The sequence below is a fragment of the Bos javanicus genome, chromosome 21 (assembly GCF_032452875.1).
Source record: "Bos javanicus breed banteng chromosome 21, ARS-OSU_banteng_1.0, whole genome shotgun sequence".
Taxonomy (NCBI): Eukaryota; Metazoa; Chordata; class Mammalia; order Artiodactyla; family Bovidae; genus Bos; species Bos javanicus.
In genome coordinates this window covers 48,585,597-48,601,432 of record NC_083888.1, presented here as the reverse complement: position 1 = coordinate 48,601,432, position 15,836 = coordinate 48,585,597, and the positions used below count along the sequence as shown (strand labels likewise).

At 39.5% G+C, this 15,836-nt stretch overlaps 1 protein-coding gene across 3 annotated transcripts; it reads right to left on the bottom strand.

Moving 5' to 3' along the window:
• Nucleotides 1–5,125: 5,125 nt before the first annotated feature.
• PNN (pinin, desmosome associated protein) lies at nucleotides 5,126–15,778 on the bottom strand. Of its 3 annotated transcripts, none has more exons than XM_061394972.1 (10): nucleotides 15,693–15,778; nucleotides 11,935–12,575; nucleotides 11,201–11,272; nucleotides 10,750–10,818; nucleotides 10,156–10,228; nucleotides 9,945–10,039; nucleotides 9,704–9,779; nucleotides 8,535–8,690; nucleotides 8,320–8,458; nucleotides 5,126–7,573 (listed from the first exon to the last, which is right to left on the bottom strand). In XM_061394972.1, exons 2-10 carry the CDS (start codon nucleotides 12,045–12,047, stop codon nucleotides 6,201–6,203), a joined length of 2,166 nt encoding a protein of 721 aa, XP_061250956.1. In that variant the 5' UTR covers nucleotides 12,048–12,575; nucleotides 15,693–15,778; the 3' UTR covers nucleotides 5,126–6,200. The 3 variants fall into 3 exon arrangements, with proteins under 3 accessions (XP_061250956.1, XP_061250958.1, XP_061250959.1); XM_061394974.1 differs by having other exon boundaries at nucleotides 11,935–12,392; nucleotides 15,693–15,771; XM_061394975.1 differs by lacking the exons at nucleotides 10,750–10,818; nucleotides 11,201–11,272; nucleotides 11,935–12,575; nucleotides 15,693–15,778 and having other exon boundaries at nucleotides 10,126–10,195.
• Between the last annotated feature and the right edge of the window lie 58 nt (nucleotides 15,779–15,836).

Here is a 15,836-nt window from a genome sequence, read left to right as displayed (position 1 = left end):
GGATTCCTTACCTTTGAGTCACCAGGGAAGCCCTTAAAAAACTTTAAAAGAATGTTATCAAGTTAATAGAGCAGGAAAATAAAATATTAGTAATTACTCATTCCGTTCAAAAGAAGTCAAGAAATATAAAAAAAAAAACAGAATAGGAAAGAAAAATAATCAATTATTAAAATGGTAAGACTTACACCTAAATATGTCAATAATTAAAGTTAGGCAGACTTACTCCAAATAAAAGACAAAGGCTATCATATTGGTTTTTAGAAATATCTTGCTTATAAAACACATCTTTAATACAAGGATTACAGAAAGCCTGAAAGTAAAATGTGGAAAATAAATTATGCCAACACTATCCCAAAGAAAGCTGCAGTAGCTATCAGAGTAGACTTTAAGAAAAAAAATATTGTTAAGAGATAAACACATTTGAAAATTCTAAAAGGGTCAATTCACAAAGATGATGAAGCTATTTTAAATTTATATGCACTAAAACAGCCTCAAAAATACATAAAAACGAAAGAAGACAAATCCATGAACTTACTGGCAAATTGTAACACACCTCTTGGTAACTAAGTCAATAAATAAGGATATAAAAGATTTAAGCAACACATCAATAATCTAATTGACATGAACTGCAAATAGCTACAGAATCACTATTTTGTTCAAGGCCACATAATAGTTATTCAACTAAACATATGCAAGGTCTAACCTAATAGTAATTCTCAACAAAATTTAATCTATTGAAATTACACAGAATAAGCTCTTTAATGACAGTAGAATTAAACTATAAATCAGTAATAAAAAGATACTAGAAAATTCCCATACATTTGGATTTGTATTTGAAAAGTTTTACGATGCTTAAGTGCTTTTTACTTATTCCACTTGAGGTTCAAGACTATGGCCTTATTGTGTTTCCTCAGTTGTGGAAGATCCTCAGCCACTATCCATTGACTGTCTCTGATCTATTGCTAATTTGGCTACTAAACTCTTGATTTCAAAATGTTTCTCAGTTCTAGAATTTCCATTTAGCTTTGTAAGACTTATTTTCCATTCTGTTAAATTCTCCATCTTCCCTTAGTTCCTTGTATATATTAAGCAGTTAAAGTCCAGGATTGATTACACCATTATCAGGACTCCCTTTGACTCTGTCACCTTTGTGTCTGTTGTCTTTTGACCAGGTCTTTATCTCTTTTTACTCCTGGTTATATTTGATCATGTGCAAAAAACTGCATAAAAACTTGAAACACTGGTGATGCCATCTTCATACAAACCAACTTTGCTCCTCTGAATCTCAGATAACAATCCAGTAAGGTTCATTCAGTCCCTTTGAAAACTGGCAATTAATACTTCTGGTTCAACCTATTCCTAGAGTATATAGTAACTTGGGGTTCCAATTCAAAGCCTGGGGCATGGGAGGCTTAAAAGCGCTCCCTTTTTTGGTGACTACTGGACTCAAGATTTTGTCTGCTTGGCACCTGATTCTGTACAGTTTTCAGCTTCTTGGTAGTCTTTCCAGAATAGGTCCTGAGGGAAAAGTAACCCCAAACAACAAGCACCTCTTTTTCTTCCTTTCTCAGATTTTGGCCCTATAATTCTTTAGTACCTTAGTGGTTCTCTGAAGGCTTCAGATGTTTGTATCTATACTTCTGTAATTATATACAGAGACATACACATACATATGTCTATGTATCAATCACAGCTTTTCTAGTTCTAAGTGGGGAGATAGGTAGCTTCAATGTAACTACCTTAACTGGAAATGATACATTTCTTTTCCATCATGCTCTTACCCCATCACTCTCCTGAATCTGTTCTTTAAAAAATTTATTCAAAGTTTGTTAATTTTTGCTGTACAGCAAAGTGACTCAGTTATGTATTTTTTATAGTTTTCCATTATATCACAGGATATTGAATATAGTTTCACTGTGCTATATATATAGTAGGGCCTGTTTTATGAAACTGTCCTTCTGAAGTTCACTAGTAGTGACCTGTTGCTAAATTCAAGGGTTCTTACTCTTCATTAACCTATTTGTATCACTTGGCACATTTCACTACTTCCTCCTGGAAAGGCTTCCTTCCCTGACCTTCGAAAAGACCACTCCACTCTATTTCCCTATTTTTCTGGTTTCTCCTTAGCTCCCCATTCTCTTAAAAGCCGAAATGCCCAGGACTCTCATTACAACTCTTCTTCCATTCTTACCCTTGGGGATCTTACCATGGATACACTCAGAACTCTCAAATTTGTATTTCCAGTAAAGCATCCCCTGAATCAACTTCACTTCCAGTAACCTGTCTTGCTTCTTTTACTGCATATTGTCACTTGGATATCCAACAGGAATCTCTAAGTTCCTGACCCACTCACCTTCACTATCCTCAAACCTGTTTATTCATTCTGATCTTTCCCATTTCAGTTAAGAGCAATCCACTTCTAGTCCAGGTAAAATCTTTAATCACCCCTGACTTCTCACAACATACAGTCCACTTGAAAGGACTATCTTAAAACAGTGGCACCCCACTCCAGTACTCTTGCCTGGAAAATCCCATGGATGGAGGAGCCTGGTGGGCTGCAGTCCATGGGGTCGCCAAGAGTCATACACAACTGAGCATCTTCACTTTAACCTTTCACTTTCCTGCACTGGAGAAGGAAATGGCAATCCACTCCAGTGTTCTTGCCTGGAGAATCCCAGGGACGGGGAAGCCTGGTGGGCTGCCGTCTCTGGGGTCGCACCGAGTTGGACACGACTGAAGCGACTTAGCAGCAGCAGCAGCAGAATCTGTTAACAACTTCTGCTGCTACCACCCCCAAGTCACTACATTGTGTCTAATTACAGTAGCTCCTTAACCCTTTGTTACTGACCTCGGTTCCATTTAGTCTTTCCTTAGCACAGTCGCCAGAGTAATTCTATTAAATCCTATCATTTAACCTCTTTGTTCAAAACTCTCTAATGACATGCCATAAATAAAAGCTAAAGAACTTAAGCCAGAAATGCCTCCTTGGGTCCAGCTACAATGGCTGGTACATTTAAAATAGCTGTTTCAAAGAAGCATATTTTAATGTGATAGAAGAGGTAACATAAGCTGGAAAGAAAAAGATCAAACCACACGAACATTAATTACCCACCATAATTTATTCATTATATTGCCTATAACAAGGTTCATATCCAAGGTATCTGAATTACAGCAATGGGATTAAAAAACTCATGGAGTTTGAATTCTAATGGGACATATACAATATATCAAAGTACAATATAACTACATAATACAAAGGATTATGGAAGAAAATAAAGACAAGAGGATAGTAGGGGTGTTATAAACTTAAATAAGGTACTGAAATGGCAATAGGAAGTATTATGCTAGGTGAGACAAAGTAGTGTTTAAGAGATTTTCAGCTACTTCAGGTTTGCCAAGCTGCAATCCTCCCCATTGATTTCTTACAGAAGCCAAGTCCAAACATGTAGACAGGCAACAGATTTTCTGGGCTAAGTGCTTTAATGGCAGTATCTCAAGGGAAACTGATTTTACTTTTATTCAAGGATTAAAAAAAAAATTATCTAAAAAACTCATGTTAAGAAATGAACCCCCAAACATGCTGCTGCTGCTGCTAAGCTGCTTCAGCTGTGTCCGACTCTGTGCGACCTCAGAGACGGTAGTTCACCAGGCTCCCCCATCCCTGGGATCCTCCAGGCAAGAATACTGGAGTGGGCTGCCATTTCCTTCTCCAATGCATCAAAGTGAAGTCGCTCAGTTGTGTCCGACTTCTAGCGACCCCATGGACTGCAGCCCACCAGGCTCCTCTGTCTGTGGGATTTGCCAGGCAAGAGTACTGGAGTGGGTTGCCACTGCCTTCGCCCAAACATGCTAGTGACTTGCTATTCTGAGGGAACTGGCCTACATTACTATCCCATGCAATCATCTGTCAACTTAGTAGCCATCAACTCACTCAACTGCTGCATTAGTGCTTGGCCCTAATGACTAGAGTATACATGTGTATAATTACCAGAGTTCTACATACTGCAAGGACAAGCCCTAGACTGGATACAGCTCATCGAAGACGATACTATTTTCTAATTTCTGTGGCCATACCTAACCTTGGACTCTTAGAGCAAAGCGTTTCTTAACAGCCTCTTAGATGTCTCTAATTAAGAGCTCCAAACTAATTGCAGTCCTTGGTCAGTAAATGTACCCCTTTTAAGCTTCTACATTTTCCCATAAAAATAATTTCTAATAGGATTTCTGTATGTCTTTTCCCCCTAAGAAATTGTCACTACTTTCACATTCTAACATTTCTTGTATCTTTGTAAGGAACCAATTACATGATTCTCTTAACATAAATTCCTTAAAATATCATTTACAAGGATAAAGCAAAACCCAATTTTAAAAATGAAACCTTCTAATTTATAAATGCATACCACTAAAAAGCTAACGAAGTTATTAGAATTTTCTTTATATATGTGATCAGTACAGCTTAACCAAAATAAAATTGTTCTGCATATTCCAAAGATCTTTTCCTTTTTTCTCCTCATGCATTATAATCCCAAAATAATCTTCTGTATAAGCACCATGACAACAGTTCAAATTTTCTGGATAAAAATGAGTGAACATTTAATTTGTATAAGATCTTAATACATATAAGTATTTTAGATTCATCGAACAAGGATGCTTTAAGAAAAGAATCAGGTTGTCCTATGGTTATCCCTTTTAAGTGTTTACCAACCTTCTCCCCATAATGGCACACAAGAAAATAAAGCTTATACTGTAATGCTGAAAAGCATTACAATTCCCAGGTAAAGTGACTCTTGGTAGAAACAACTGGCCCAGGGATGCAGGTATCTAGCTTTGACAGCTTGAGAAGATCTACACGTTTACTATTTAATAATTGCTCCAAGAAAGGATTTTTTAAAGAGATCTTTCTTTTACCACGTTAACTAACATTTATACAATGCTGGAAATGTGTTGACATTTTTAACTCTTACCGTTTTCTTGTCAAGAGATGGCATAATAAATATTCAAAATTAAGCCTAAAGCTACAGTCACGACAAAAAATTATGAACTCAAAAAAAGACCATCTGCAATTTAAGTGCTCTCTTGTATAAAGCATCAAAAAGTTAATACAAGTACTAGTCTTAAGCAGTCACACAAGTCTAAGCCACATTTATTTGCACACATATAGTAATGGGCAACAGATACTCCAAATTCATACAAATTTATAAAACAACAAATAATCATTTGGTACCACTTGCGTGTTATCTTGCTTACAGATTCAAGTGTAGATGAAGTTCCTTCATTTTGTAAACTTTCACACAAATACTTAAACAAAAATTCTTGAAAACACATATTGGCATGTTTCAGATAGGGCCAACACAAAAGTTAAGACAAGACCACAAACTTAAAATCCAAGTTTAGAAAATACTTTTCTACCTCCTTCCCCTAGAAAATGATTATTTTCTTTAACAGATGTATATGCTGTATCACAGAAGTAACCATGGAGACAAAGATGCTCCCATAATCATAAAGAAAATGCCATACTGTTTTATCTACCAAATATATGGTTTAAATATGAGAAAACAGGAAAAAATGGGGAAATGCTTAGATTAAAACAACAAGGGAGATTAGAAAAATGTGCTAAGTGATTCTGAAGAACAAACTATGTTCCCATCAAAGCTGGAAAGATCTGACTTTGACAACTCAAAATAATTGTCTAAGGCAAATAAAAGTGATGAAATCTTCAAAAACATTCTAATCATGTTTAGTATCTAGTGATAAAAGCTGAAAATGGTATCATGAGGGTATTTATTATACAAGCGTCAACGAGGACATCCCAAAGCTAATGAAATAAATGCACATTTATTTCTACAAAAGCAATGTATGATACAGAAGGGAACAGACTTAAAGATTTACCTATTAAAATATACAGATTCTTACTGAAGAGTATAGGATATTTAAAAAAGATGACAAGGGATGTTAATCTTTTTTTATTATTATTGTTTTTACATATTTTGGAACCTCACATAATTTTGATAAATAACTCTTACAAAATTATGCAAAAGTACAAGAGTGTCTGGTAAACAAACAGTCTGTATTTTCCAAAAAATTTTTTACAACATGCAATTCTTAAGGCAGCATTCTCCTTACAAGGAAAGGTAATCCTTTTAACTCATCAAGAAATCTTCTGCTGCAAAGAATAGGCTAAGAAAGCCTGGCTTCTTCCATTAACGCCTTTTGTCTTTCCTGTCTGATTTTCGGTCTCTTTCACTTCTTGAAGATCTTTTGCCTGATCGACTACTCTCTGATATAGACCTCTTTCTGTCAGACCGGGAATTCTTATCCTTTGATCCTTTTGCATCTCTACTACTACCTCCTTTTGCAGACTTGTGACTTCTTTCTAGTCCTGAAGCATCCCTTCGCTTCCGATCCACGCTCCTTCTGTGCTTTCTATCTCTGTTATGCCCCCGGCCCCTACTCCGACTTCTGCTCTCACTACTGCTAGTCGTGCTGCTGCTACTGTCTCTACTGCTGCTGCCACTTGTACTTGAGCTGCTACTGGAACTACTTCGACTACTGCTACTGCCACTGCTGGAACTGCTTCCACTGCTGCTACTGGTTGAACTGCTACTAGAACTACTACTGCTACTGCTTCGACTTCTACTCTTGCTTGTTTTATTTCTAGCTCGACCTCTACTTCTGCTCCTAGTTTTGGTTTTGTTCTTGCTCTCTGAATGTACCGTCAGGACTGGCTCTGTCACCTCAGTGAGTTTTACAGATTCTACAAGAAACTCCTTCCTCTCAGGTGGTAAATGTCCTTGCTCCTGAATAACCTGAGGTGGTGGCTGAGAAACAGCTAATGGCAAAGTCTCAGGCTGAGAGAGAGGCGGGGGCTGGAGTACCTGTTGGGGCTGAGACTGGGATTGAGATTGAGATTGGGGCTGGGGCTGAGGCAGGGACTGAGGTTGAGCCATAGGCTCAGGTTGGGGCTCAGATTCTTTTTCTTCTTTTTCCTCAGGCTCATTTTCCATTTCTAGAGTACTAGCATTCTCTTTTGCAGGAGAAACAGATTTACATTCTTTATCTGGCTCAACTTCAAATTCCATTTCTGGCTCCAATTCTTTGCTAGTTTCATTTTCTGAAGGTTCTATGCTTTCAACTTGATTGATTTCCATTACCTCCTGCTCAGCAATTACATTTTTGACACTCTCAACCATCTCTAGCACATCCATAACTTCTTCAGGCTGACTATCCTGCTGCTTCTCACTTTCCCTTACCTCAGTTTCCTCCTCCATCTTTACTTCCATTTCCTGTTTTTGTTCCTCCTCCTCCTGTTCCTTCTCTGCATCACTATGAACTATACCAATTTCCTTTTCCTCGTCCTCTCCTGCTTCCTCTATTTCTACATCATTGTGCTGATTACCTGTCTCCTCCAACTCTTCCTCTCGCTGAGCCACCTTACCCTCTTCTTGTTCCGACTTCTGTTCTTCATTACGCACCACCACCTGATGCTCTTTTTCCTTCATTGATTGTCTTCTAGGCCTAGCCTCCATTTTATTTATTTGTTCTGCAAATTCGATGCGTCTACCTTCAAATAAAGCTAAAGAATAAAAATTTACATGTGTAAAATTTACTAAGATTTAAAAAATTCAAAGTCACAATTTGACATCTGGTCACAAAATGTCATTGGAATCTTATCTAAATGTCTTTTTTGTAAAGAGATAACAAAACTGATTATGTCAAGTAAGTAATTCCAAACTGATCCAAGATGGCAAAAGCACACTGGAAACCTAAACACTTTAAGAAATTAGTAGCAGACAAAACTACACATTATCTACCTGATGGAAAAACAGGACAATCTTTTGCTATTTTACTGCAGACTAAATGAAAAAAGAACAAAACTTCTTTTAAACAATCAGTTTCATGGTATCATATCATGAATTAATTTTTCCGATCCCAAAAAGAGACAAATGAGCTAATCACAATCTTAGTAGTATCTACCCTTCCATGTATATACTTCCTCTATAGACTACAACAATCTTCACCTTTTTCTTGATTCATCAGCATTTGAACCAGGCTACTAAGAATATCAAGCAAAAAAAGAAGTCAGCTCACACAAATGCTTTAGAAACAAACATGCATTAAGCACCACCTAATATGTTAAGTTTCCTGTATCTAAGATCTGTCATGAAACAAACGATCCTATACTCCAAACACATTAGCACCTTAATATCTTTCTAAAACATCAACGAATTCCAATTGCTACATGAAAGAAATAAATATGTATCTATGTATAAGTCTGTTACCCATTAAGGAAATTTCAAGGGACCTCTTCTTTACACTTACCATTCATTTTTCTCTGAGACTCCTCTATTAATTTTTGGGTAGCAGGACACATTCTTCCAGGAATATAGAACAAATGGGGCTTTGTTTTAGTTCTGATATATTTAATTATCTTGGCATTATGCTCATTCCATTCTTCTTGCTAAAGAAAAGGTAAAAGGTCAGTGCTTTTGTCAACATGAAGGATTACCAATTTTAGAATTCCAAAATATACTCACCAGCTGCGCAAGCTCAACCTTCTGTTCCAAAAGCCGCAGTTCTGTCTGTTTAGCACGTCTCTCTTCAAACAGTTCTCTCCTCTCATTTTCAACCTGTTTTCTTTCTTCTTCTGCCTGCACTTCAAGTTTTTGTTCAATTTCCTGGCGTCTCTTTTGCTAAGGATAAACAATAACCTTTAAAAGCTTATTATGCACCCTGATGTGAAACACTGCAATTTTACTGATGTCTACAAACATGTGTCACATCTGTAATTCAGGACACCAGCTAATTCAAACTTGGCATCTGAAGCAGACTGTAGTTTCCCTTTCAGGAAATGGGGACTGAAGCCTTTTCATGTAAAAAATCTAAATTTTAAAGCTGCTAGCTGTAATATCAGTTACCATTCCATTCCAACACAATATATGAAAGAACTTAACCTAAAAGTTCACCTGAAAGAGAAGAGTACTGTCTTTATAGGTTATTTTCAGTTACTCTTTCCAAAGCAAAAAACTGGAGACAAGTGATATCCTAGAACAGACAACTAGTTCACTCTCTCTGAAATAAAACTTTATTAACTTCCTATAACTGAATTGCTATCTCCCTTCTCCCCTCAGAAGCAGTAACTTGGTGTTCAACTCCAAAGACACAATTTTGTAGCTTTAGTAAAATAAAAACTTCCACAAATAGGACAAATAAACTCTGGAGAGCAGGGAATATAATTTATGCTTCTGCTTCTAGAATACCTGAGTGTGTTTTAGAAATTATAATTACTTAATAAATTACAATGATTAACAAGTTCAACTTGCTGTTTGAAAGAAAGTACTATAAGGCCTGAAGAAATGCAGACTTGCCCAAGACCTGAAAATGAGATTGCTATAGAGCTGAAACCCGAATCCAGGTTCTCCTGAGTCAAATTAGGCTCACTGAACAACAAAGAAAAGTTCACTAAGTTACTTAACAGCACCTGAGAAAGAACCAGTTAATAACAACTTGAGAAAGTTTTAAGTTTTTTCTTAGCTTCATTTTAGGCTGGCAATTAAATCTTTTTCACTCAGGAAATATCATTTCACTTGCAATTAAATTTAATTGAATCTTGCAATTAAATCTTAAGATTTTTTTAAACATTTAACACATAATCAACTACTTTGACAGCTTAATAAAGGAAGCAAAAGAAAAATTGCATAAATACCCTTTCGGTAGCAACAGTGGATTCTTGTTTAAATTTCTGAAGGGTGCCCATCAACAAGCCAAATATTCGCCGGTTTCTGAAGAAAAGAAAAACAAAATCCAGTTTCAAAAGGTTCTACTTTATTTAAGCCTGCCATGTCCTAAAAGCAGCACAGTATAGACACTTGAAAAATTCCTAAAATTTTCTTAAAATTGTGTTATTTAACAAGCGCTGTTTTCCTCCAGAAAGATACTTAAGATACCTTTGCTTTCCCTTTTCATCCATATTTTGATCCTGGATAAGGTCTCTCCGTGTGCGCTCTTTGGAGGTAGCTACAACTGAAGACTGCAAAGCTGGCTGCAGGAGAAAAGAAATCTCAGTAATTTAACTAACATACGGGTAGTACTCTACTAAATGCAGTAAGGTGAAAATACTATATTCACCCTCTATGAAGTTCTTTTAATCTCAATTACCTTCTTAACATCATCATCCTCTGGGTCGCTTTCTTGGCGTGATTCTCGTCGAGTCCGACGCTCCCCTCCCAGCCTGACATAGGAAAGGGAATTTAAAAAGGCCGATTCAAACTTTGATCTCCTATAGCTCTCAACCCAGTTAAGCTTTTGTAGTGCAAGACAGGAAAGTAAGACAAACTGACTATCTCCTCGATCTTATCTTTCTCCTGACCTTTACTGTGCTTTCTTTTTTTAGTTCTACCAGTTTATTGCTACCAACCCATCTCCCTCCAATCTCTATCATGCATGCGTGCTCAGTCATGTAACCCCATGGACTGCAGCCTGCCAGGCTCCTCTGTCCATGGACTTTTCCAGGCAAGAATACTGGAGTGGGCTGCCACTTCCTTCTCCATGTGCTAAGATTTCTGCTACTGCCATGAACAACTGAGTTTTGAGGGATACTGGCTGTCTCAGTTCAGTCAAATACCAAGTGAAAAGACTCAGAGTAAGTGATATACCACTTAATTCTAATACAACTCAATTCAACAATATTAAATATTTATATTCTACTTCATAAAATAAAGTATGCTTCCAGAATCTTGTCCTCCAACATACCTACTGACTGCCCCTTCAAGGTCTCTCTGTTTGGCTGGGGGTCCTCCTCCACTATCTGAGAATCCACGCCTGCAATAAAAATGTCCAACATAAAGCATATGAAAATTAAGAAAAATGGTTATTTCTATTTAAGAAGATAATTTAGTTGCCGATATTAAAAACTCCTCTTCCGAATAAAGTAACCTCAGATGGACATTTACTTCAAGATGGATGTTTTTATAGCATTTCTTTTAGATCTATGAGAATAAATAAACTTTGCACATAACTGACATAGTTACTATATTCTTCAATCTCTAGCTGTAAATGTAAATGAAAGTAACTATACAGAAACTGCAGCTAATCACAGCTTCAAACAAACCAAACTTTTCTTAACACTGGCTCTAGCACGAAATTTGCTTAAACCGATTCATTTAGTACAGTACCAATGGATTACATTTTAAGGAAATCTTACCTCAGCAATAAACTACCACGTCCTCTACCTCCACCAGGACCAGAAAGGGCGAGCAACCTGGCTTGGATGGGCCTACAAAATAATTTACATATCAGTCCAACAATCGTTTCTAACAGCACCAAACACTTCAACGGGTGCGGTTCACCATCAAGAGAAAATAAACAGAAATGTTCTAAGATGACGGTTTCAAACCCACGTGTTTGAAACACGGCAAGAAGCACTTTACTAACTTCCTCGTTTTCCCAAGACCAGTTTCACAGAATTGTGTTTATCTCAACATCACTACACGTTAACAGGCCTGAGTTAGGTTCAAATTTCACTAACCCAAAGAAAGTTGCACGTGGGCAAGAGCCGGAGGGTGAGGCGGCGGACCGCGTCCCCGGAGGGTCCCGGGGCCAGCCCTGAATCGGGTGGCCCGGGAAGGAGGAAGGCTTTGTGCTGCAGTTCCGGGCCTGCGGGGCCGAGGGCGGGAATCGGCAGTCCCGGCCTTCCCACAGGACGGGAGACCATCCTAGGGCACTCAGGCTCCGCTCTCCTTCCTCACGCACCCAAGACTCAGGACTTAACGCTGAAGGCCTTGGAAATTCCCTCCTCACCGAGAACAGGGTCCCACGGCTGCCCGGGAACAGGCCTCGATGTTCCAGTCTTCTCAGGGCTGACCGCCCTCCCCGCCCCCAATTCACCCCGGCTTCACGGCCGCCTCTGGGAGCCAGCATTTCCCATCCACTCCTTACCTCACATCATTCGGATCCCGCCCGGTGAGCTTGCGAATATTCTCATCCACATTCTTTAGGCTCTCTTTGGCCTTTTCTAGCTGCTCCTGCAAAGTTCTCACTGCGACCGCCATCTTCTCCCTGCAGCAGGCTTCGAGACTGCTCTATAGGCCGCGCCTGGCTGTGTCGCGCCGCAAGACGCCAGAAGACTGACAGGTGGGCTCAGCCAATGGCAAAAGGAGTTGTATTTTGGCCTCAACCACTCAGCAACCGGAAGGGGGAGAAACTGCCGGCCTTTGTGACTCTGGGCCAATGAAAAGTGAGGCAGGGGTCCCCTCCCTCCCCAATTAGCTGCGGGTGCCTGGGCTCCGCTTCTAGCGCAGAGCCGGGGCGGGTTTGAGTACCTGGGTCTTCGGAGACGTGGGTTCGCGGCCCAGCTCTTCTGGTGCGGAGAGCGGGGTCTTCCTGGCCCTTTTAACCTGTAGATGATGTGCCTCTTATCGTTTTACCACCTGATCCCCTCAGAGTAGGGTTCAGGCGAGGCTATTTTCCCGTCTTCCCCCGGTAAATTATTTGATTAGGACAGGGTGCGGCCATTCCGTTGGTGCGCATGCCCAGAGAGGCGGTGGGCGGGGCGCAGACTTCTCTTGATTAGGTTAAACCTTAAAAGAGCGGAGGGGCGCGAGTGAAGGAAGAGGAAAAGTCATTCCTCCTAGTAGCTAACAATTATTTTGTACTCTGTGAAACACTTTACGTGCATTATCCCCCACAAGCCAAAGGCTTGAATAAACTTGTTATTCAGGCTTGTTATTACTGATAAGGAAACTGAGTCTGGAGATAATGTAACTGTCCTTAGGTCACGCCGGTCCAGAATCATCCTATGATCAGACTAGTGCCAGACTGTACTACAAAAAAATGATCAGATCATGTGCAGGGCTGTACTTAAAAAAAAAAAAAAAGAGCAACGATAACGGGTATTAGCCTCTACAGCTAGGCTGCAGCTGGTCGGTTTAAAATGGGTTCTGAAGAACAATGTTATGGATAATCTTTGTGTTCTCATCCTTCATTCGTTAGCCAGGCATCCTTGCACTAAACTTAGCGGGCCAGCAGTATTTAATCCGAGTTACTATTAAATTCATACAATCCTTAAAAGTTCTTGATCTGTTAATCTGGACTCTGGAAAAATCCTGGAGCAAGATAGCTGTGGTTTCGGCTTCCACGAAGTTTGTAGGCTTCTCAGGAAGCAAAGATGCTTCCTGTACTTATGTGTTCAAAAGATATTTATGAAATGCCTACTGTGTGCCAGGCACTTGGATAGTCACTGTACAATACAGATATCTGCCCACAAGGAGTTTGGCAATGGGAAGAATGAGGAGACAGATAAAAGCATAAGTAAATTGTAAAACGTGGTAGAAATGGGTTAAGTGCGATACAAAAAAAAAAAATGTAAAGCTGGGTAAAAAGGATGCGTGTGTGCTCAGTCATGCCTTTGCAACTCTATGGCCTATAGCCTCAAGCCCCTCTGTCCATGGGAATCTCTAGGCAAGAATACTGAAGTGGATTGCCGTTCCCCGCTCCAGGGAGTCTTCCTGATCCAGGGATCTCCTGCATTGGCAGGCAGGTTCTTTACCACTAGCACCACCTGGGAAGCCAAGAAGGATGAGTCTTGATAAATAACTAAATGATTCTAGGACTTCTTTGGTGGTGCAGTGGTTAAGACTTCTAAACTTCCACTGCAGGGGGCTCAGGTTTGATCCCTGTTTGGAGAACTAAAATTCTGCTTGCAGCTGTGGTATGGAAAAAAAAAATTACATGATTCTGATTGTGAGCAATCACTGCAGATGGTGACTGCAGCCATGAAATTAAAAGACAGTTGCTCCTTGGAAGAAAAGTTATGACCAACCTAGACAGCTTATTAAAAAGCAGAGACACTACTTTCCCAACAAAGGTCCATCTAGTGAAAGCTACAGTTTTTCCAGTAGTCACGTATGGATTTGAGAGTTGGACTATAAAGAAAGCTGAGCCTCAAAGAATTGATGCTTTTGAACTGTGGTGTTGGAGAAGACTCTTGTGAGTCCCTTGGACAGCAAGGAGACCCAACCAGTCCATCCTAAAGGAAATCAGTCCTGAATATTCATTGGAAGGACTGATGCTGAAGCTGAAACTCCAATACTATGCCCACCTGATGCAAAGAACTGACCCATTTGAAAAGACCTGGATGCTGGGAAAGATTGAAGGCAGAGGAGATGGTTGGATGGCTTCACCAATTCGATGGACGTGAGTTTGAGTGAACTCCTTGAGTTGGTGATGGACAGGAAGGCCTGGCATGTTGCAATCCATGGGGTCACAAAGAGTTGGACACCACTGAGCGATTGAACTGAACTGAACTGATTGTGAGCATGCTTAGTCTCATTGATCCTTATCACAATCCTGTGTAGTAGGCAGTACTTGGAACCTGAGTGTGGTAATAGTGCTACAAAGTGTAACAGTGTTTCCATGGGAAGATGCTTTTAGAGTCAGCCAAAAAGGTAGGATCTAGTCCTACTTCCTTAGAATCTATTACTAACATCCTTAAATGAAATTTAAGTCTCATTTACAGGGGTTAATCAGTAGAATGCCACGTCCAACATTTAGTAATGCTCAATAAGTATTAGTTTCCCCTCTAGTCTCCAAAATATCTGAAGACACTGTTATTGTGGTTTGAGAAATCGACCTTAATAAGACACCAATTTTTTGCCTAATCTTTGACCTTGCTGGTGGTGATGAGGGAGAATACAATTGGACATAAAGGACCTGATTTCACAAATGAGAAATTTTAGTGCTGGAAAAATCAAGATTAAGATTGCAAAATACTCTTCAAAATTAGTCTATTTTCAAAGGGTTTGTTGATACATATGCTTGTTTTTGTGGTGGCTGAAAAAACCGATTGAAACGTTATAAGAGACATGTTTTAAAACAAAACAAACCCACCTCAATTCCAATTATGGTACATGGTCTTAAATTTTATTAAAGGATATGAAGAGTTGAAAGGTTAACAATTTGAGAAACTCAGCGTTACTTTTGAGGGAAGCAATGAATTCATTGGGCATAAAATCTCTTAAGTTACTAAGAAAAGAACTGATCATAGGCGCAGCAACACGTTTAAGCCAAAGTTTGCCAAATTTAAAATGTGCATATGGTCTAACATTTGTATTTGCACGTCTGCAGCGTTTGTCCCACATCCACCATAGATTCTTATATGAACTCCATCCCACAGTGACGTCGCATTTCTGAAGTCTTTTATTTGCATTTTCTGATTAAAATTTCCCTGTTCTTTCCTTACTCCATCCACCTTGTCCCTTACTCCCAGTAAACTTCCTGGCGGCCAAAATGGCTCTAAATCTTACACCTGGACTTCGTTGGTGGCTCACATGGTAAAGCGTCTGCCTACAATGCGGGAGACCCGGGTTCAATTCCTGGGTCGGGAAGATCCCCTGGAGAAGGAAATGGCAACCCACTCCAGTTTGGGATAATTTCTCAGTATACCTAAAATGTTATCAGTTCAGTTCAGTCCTCAGTCGTATCCGACTCTGCATGCACTGCAGCACGTCAGGCTTCCCTGTCCATCACCAATCTAAAATTTATAGCCTGAAAACATGATTTATTCACTCCTTACAACTTTTCATATTTAGCAACATAGAGCAGAAGTGGAAGCTTTTAATGAAGCTATTAGACACTGTTGTCAGTTCTAACAAAACAAATTAACAGAGATGGCTGCGGGAGCCCTTCTCTTATCTTACCAACTTCGCCACTTAGCACACGAGAAATCCTTCCTCCTATCGGCGCCAGCGGTTCACCCCAGGCAAGGAACTCTGTGACCATAGAGCCGGCGGAATGCCGGGGTAGAGGGGACCGGATGTTGTTTTTTCACCTCCCGGCCTAGG

Bases quoted from the DNA above. Each gene is read 5' to 3' on its own strand.
- PNN (XM_061394972.1), bottom strand. From the start codon at position 12,047: ATGGCGGTCGCAGTGAGAACTTTGCAGGAGCAGCTAGAAAAGGCCAAA. The intron at 11,273-11,934 runs GTAAGGAGTGGA...ATTATTTTGTAG, and splicing joins CGGGATCCGAATGATGTGAG to GCCCATCCAAGCCAGGTTGC. The intron at 10,819-11,200 runs GTAAGATTTCCT...TTTTTATTGCAG, and splicing joins CGTGGTAGTTTATTGCTGAG to GCGTGGATTCTCAGATAGTG.